The 4,828-nt window shown below is 55.2% G+C and overlaps 1 protein-coding gene across 2 annotated transcripts; it reads left to right on the top strand.

Moving 5' to 3' along the window:
• The first annotated feature begins 362 nt into the window (after window positions 1–362).
• On the top strand, window positions 363–4,174 carry DNAL4 (dynein axonemal light chain 4). Of its 2 annotated transcripts, none has more exons than XM_084291814.1 (4): window positions 363–402; window positions 1,178–1,383; window positions 1,784–1,867; window positions 3,082–4,174. In XM_084291814.1, exons 2-4 carry the CDS (start codon window positions 1,312–1,314, stop codon window positions 3,244–3,246), a joined length of 321 nt encoding a protein of 106 aa, XP_084147940.1. In that variant the 5' UTR covers window positions 363–402; window positions 1,178–1,311; the 3' UTR covers window positions 3,247–4,174. The 2 variants fall into 2 exon arrangements, with proteins under 2 accessions (XP_084147940.1, XP_084147941.1); XM_084291815.1 differs by having other exon boundaries at window positions 372–402; window positions 1,181–1,383.
• Window positions 4,175–4,828: the final 654 nt, after the last annotated feature.

Here is a 4,828-nt window from a genome sequence, read left to right as displayed (position 1 = left end):
TTATTGCTGCTAATTAAAACACAAGGCGCTTATTTATTTATATAAGCAATTTGCTAATTAACACAAAAGACGCTCATTTGCACAAATATCTTTATTTTGAGTTCAGAACCGCTCCCTGCAGGGGCTTTAGGCCTACAAGACGTTGTCCCCCCCCCCCCCAAGCTCAGATCCCGGCCCTCGCAGCCCACGAGGCGGCCTTAATGAGGCCGCCCTAATGAGCCTGCCCCAATTAACCCAGGCAGGGCCCCCCCGACCCACCCCAGCACCCCGCGCCCACCCCTCAGCCAATAGGACGAGGCGGCCCCACGCTCTCAGCCAATGGGCGACGCGGGGGCGGGACTTCCGGCGCCGGTTGCTAAGACAGCCGGGGCACTTCCTTAGCAACCGCCGCGGGCCGCGCAGGTGAGGCCGCGACCGGGCCCGGGCCGCGCTCCCCCTCCCGGCCCCTTCCCCGCCCCGGGGCCTGCCCGGCCTCCGCCTCCCGGGGCTGCGGGGCCTCGTCCTGCCGCCTTTCGGTGTCCCCGGGCTCGCCTCGTGGCGCTGCCTCGCTGCGGGGAGCGGTGCAGGCCGCCATGGGGTCGGTGGGGGGGGGGTTTCGCTCTCATCCTGCACGGTTAAAGGGCTCTGAGGGGGCCCTGCGGTGCTGTGCACAGGTAGGGGTCGGCTGCTGAGCGGGCATGCAGCAGCGGCCTAGTGTTTTCCAATATTCAACCCCCCAGCTTGGCAAACGCTCATGGATTACCTGAATAACTGCCCCAAAACAGATCGGGGTATTTCTATGTGCTCATATACGCTGCTCCCCTTCCTAAATTTCACTTACGCTCTGCTCGTGGTGTAGTTTAAAGCCCTTGCAGGCAATAATGTCCCCTTGGCATTAAGCGACAGCCACAAGGGCTGATGGACTCATTGCTTGCTGGGAGCAGTGCCCCGGCTTGGCTCGTCCCTCGCGCTCTGTTGGTGCTTCTGGGAAGTGCCCTGCTGCTGAGGCCTCATTTATGGAAAGTGTTACGTTTTAAACGATTGTATTAATGCGCTGCGAGAAGTCTCTAAGTGCACAGCGTGTGAAAAGGTGCTGAAATACATTAAGTTACTGTGAAGGCAGGAGCTACGTTCTCGTAATGGTTTCATTAGCTTTCCGTTGCCATTCAAAGCTCTCTTCCTGTCTTTTGTTTTTAAGCAGTGTCCTCTGGGCTCAGTTTTCCCTGCCGCTGGTCCACCCTTGTCCTCAGAGCTGCGTTCCTCTGGGTTGCCTGCACTGCAGCACTGTGCTGAGCTCCCTCTGCCCCTTCCTGCGGTCCCTGGGGAAGGACCATGGCCGACACTGGGGAGGGGAAGAAGGAGGAAGCCGATTATAAGAGACTTCACAGCTTTCCGCTGATTAGGGTAAGAAGAGGGGTGGATTGTGTGCCCACCGGTGTTGCAGGTATAAAGTTCTGCCTTCATTCTCACCAACCTTCCAGAGCAGGATTTCCAAAGCAGACTTTGGAAACTTTATCGAACGGGTTTAGCTGCTCCTTTAAGCTGTGCTTACTTATTGCTAGCCTTAATGCAGGTAGAGAACGATTCTGCGTGGATAAGTTGTAAATAAGCCATCTATCATTCTCTAAAATGGTGGAAATGACAAGTTTCTGTTGCTGGTGGTGGTCTCCTGCTTGGATTAAACATCACAAGGAGCAGCTGCCTCAGCCCCAGTGATGGCATGGGCAACGTAAAGGCTGCTTGCTGTTGTCTGGTGTCTAGCTTTTATCGTTCTGCTTAATTTGGGCTTGCTCGCTCGTTGCAGCACACGGACATGCCGGAGGAGATGCGTGTGGAGGCCATGGAGCTGTGCGTCACGGCGTGTGAGAAGTACGCCACCAACAACGAGGTAGTGGCCAAATCCCGCTCAGGACGGCCTGCAGTCCCCGCAGCTTGGGGGATCTGCGGGATTGGGGCTGGGGCTGTAGGGCAGAGTGGAGCCAGACCCTGACAGCCTGTTGGTACAGTAACATTGCTCTGGTCCTGTTCTGAGGAAGGGCAGAGAGGCAGCTTGGTGAGATCTCAGATCTCAGATTTGGCTGCCTTTGTCAGCAGGACCTGTAATGGCACTTTGCTTTCATGCAGGAAGCAGAGATGAGTCACGTAGCGATGTTGCCTCACAGCCCTTACCTTTCTCCTGATCCTGCCTTGCCTATGACGTGCTTCCACTCGGTTCCTAAGATGTTCTCTGCCCTCAGGGCTTGTTCCAGAGCTGTGTGGGGAGGGGCCCTTCCCAAAATATGTGTCCGTTCTTCAGTGTTGAGCAAAACTCCCCACCAGAGCAGGCAGGAGACTTATTTTGGGGGTGAGCAAATGCAGGCCTTTGAACTTTTAGGTACAGTCTGCTTAGACTTCCCTCTCAGCTTTCATCCTCTTGAATAAAATTACTGAGAGCATGGAAATGCTCTAAAAACTAAACTAAAGACCATAACTTATGCATTCATCTTTCAGAAGATGAAGGGAAGCACGCCTTGCTCCCTGGGCAGGGCACAGCCTGCTTGTTGCCAAAGGGATTTTGTGCTGGGGCAAGGCAGAGCTACAGAGCAGGAGCCTCCTTCCGTCCCCTCCTGCCCGAGACACTGCACATCGCTGCAAAATCTTCCTCTCAGCTTTTCTAGACCAAGCAGGGTGTGATCTCAGAGAAGCAAGCCTTTTGAAAGTCAGCCTAGTTTCAGTGTTTTGGTAATTAGCTTGAAGAGGGAAAAAAAAAAAAAAAAAGAAAAAGAAAAAGAACTCCTGTAAAAATAGCCGCAGCTTAGTGACCTGAATCTCCTCTTGCGCTCACTGCACCCGGCGTAACTCTGCCACCATCTAAAAATGCTTCAGACTGTGCGAACGGGAGCTGAAGTGGCTGCTAGATGCGGGTCCTTAATTTCTCCAGGCTGCTGAGAGCACAGTGACCTGCTTTACCCCTCGGCATAGCCCTGGGGTGCTTCCAGTCCCCTCCCTGCAGCTGCTCTACCTGTTCCCTGTGGCTTGAGAGCTTTCTTACAGGGAGGGGAAGCGCAGAAACTCACTGCTTGCTCTGCCTCACCCCCTGCTCTCCTCCTTCATGTCCCTCAGAGCGCTGCCAAGATGATCAAAGAGATGATGGACAAGAAGTTCGGCTCCTCCTGGCACGTGGTGATCGGGGAAGGCTTCGGCTTCGAGATCACGCACGAGGTGAAGAATCTGCTCTACATGTTCTTCGGCGGCAGCCTGGCGGTGTGCGTCTGGAAGTGCTCCTGACGTCTGGCCGGCTCCCAGACCCGCTGCGTACGAGAGATTTCTTCCTCCTCTTCGCAGGTTTTGTGCGAGCTGGAGGTGGGGCTTTATTTTTAATAGTTCAACCGTCGAGATTTTTTGGTCATACCGCTGTAACAGTTCCATGGGGTCCGTAAAGTCGGTGCATATTGTGTAAGCTTGCCTCCCCTTCCTCGCTCGTGGGATTTCTCACCTGCCCGTGGCGGCTGAGCCCAGGAGGTGCTGGATAGGTAATCTCACGACAGGCAGCAGCGCCGGGAGGGGGGGGAAGCAAAAGAGAAAAGGTGCTATCGAGCCCTACATTTCCTCGTCCCACTTGTTCCACGCTGTCTCCTCTCCTCCCTGCCTTCCCCACTCCGTATGGCGCGGCTCTGACCGCTGCCTCTCCCCCGACACCGGGGGAACGCCGCCTTCGTCCTCCTCCCTTGCAAGATGACCGCACAGAAGGGGCTGTGTCAAGGGCGTGCCTCGGGGTTGCCCGTGGAGGTGCTGGCTGCGGGGAAGCGGGCTCGTTTCAGCCTCCCCAGCTCGATTTGGGAGGACAGCTGAGCTGCCTGGGCGTAGGAGGCCGCTCTGCAAGCTGCCCCCTCCTTTCTCACCCCCCGCGCGCTCAGACAGCGTTAAAACACAGGCGGCTGACGATGCCTGGGGAGTGGGTGAGAACTCTCCGTACAGCTTGAATGGCTCCCTGGCAGTTCTCGGGGGTGTTGCGAGTGCTGTGTACTTGCAGCATCTTGTTTGGAGGCTGGCAGGGGAAGGAGGCTCCATGTGAGATAGCACTTGGTCATCAGAACCCTAGCGGCGTTTTGGACTGGCATTTTTAGCCCGTTTCATCTTTTAAAGCTGTCAGTGTTGGAGGACGAACGTAATGGGATGTTACGTATGTGGCTTATTTATATAAATCTGTGGAACTGTGTTTTTTGTTTTTTGTTTTTTACAATAAAAAATCTACCAAATTGTCCTTTCCTGTGTTCCTGTGTTTGCTCTAAAGTAAAAATTCCAACGCGGAAGACAAAAAATAGTTCAGGAGGCGTGGAGGTAAGCGAGCAGCACTGTAGCTGAGGCGAAGGCCGGCGGCAGGTCCCTCACCCTGGTGGCTCCTAGGTACCAGAGAAGTATTTTCACCCTCACTTTGAATTCCTCCCCCCAGCACAAGCCACAGCGCTGACCCAAGTCCACCACGATACCTGCTTGGCGCAGCAGGGCATGGTGCCAGGGTTGTGAGGCGGTCTGGAAGACTCCGAATCCTTTCAGCTTCCTCTTGGTGTGGTTGCCCCGCTGTGTCTGGCTCCAGCTGGCAGCGTTTAAATGAAAGCAGCGCTGTTGTCTGGCGCTTCCTGCAGCTGGCAGGTGGAAGAGCTGGTCTTCTGTTCCAAGGCTTTCCACCTCCCCTGCCTTTTCCGTCTCTAGATCCAGAGGGAAAGGTAAAGCCGGGTCTTTGGAACGCGCTGGAGCACGATGATACCCTCAGCTACACCGTAGCCCCTTTCATTGCGCTTCTTTCCCGCTAATGAATAATTAACTGCTGTGTGCGGGTGCGTGGTCATGGGCATCTCTGCAGGGTCGC

Source organism: Netta rufina (assembly GCF_964035555.1).
Source record: "Netta rufina genome assembly, chromosome: 1".
Taxonomy (NCBI): Eukaryota; Metazoa; Chordata; class Aves; order Anseriformes; family Anatidae; genus Netta; species Netta rufina.
This window is presented reverse-complemented; position numbering and strand designations above follow the sequence as displayed.

Coding starts and splice junctions, on each gene's coding strand:
- DNAL4 (XM_084291814.1), top strand. CDS start 1,312: ATGGCCGACACTGGGGAGGGGAAGAAGGAGGAAGCCGATTATAAGAGA. Junction 1,384..1,783: donor ACAGCTTTCCGCTGATTAGG/GTAAGAAGAGGG, acceptor CGCTCGTTGCAG/CACACGGACATGCCGGAGGA. Junction 1,868..3,081: donor AGTACGCCACCAACAACGAG/GTAGTGGCCAAA, acceptor CATGTCCCTCAG/AGCGCTGCCAAGATGATCAA.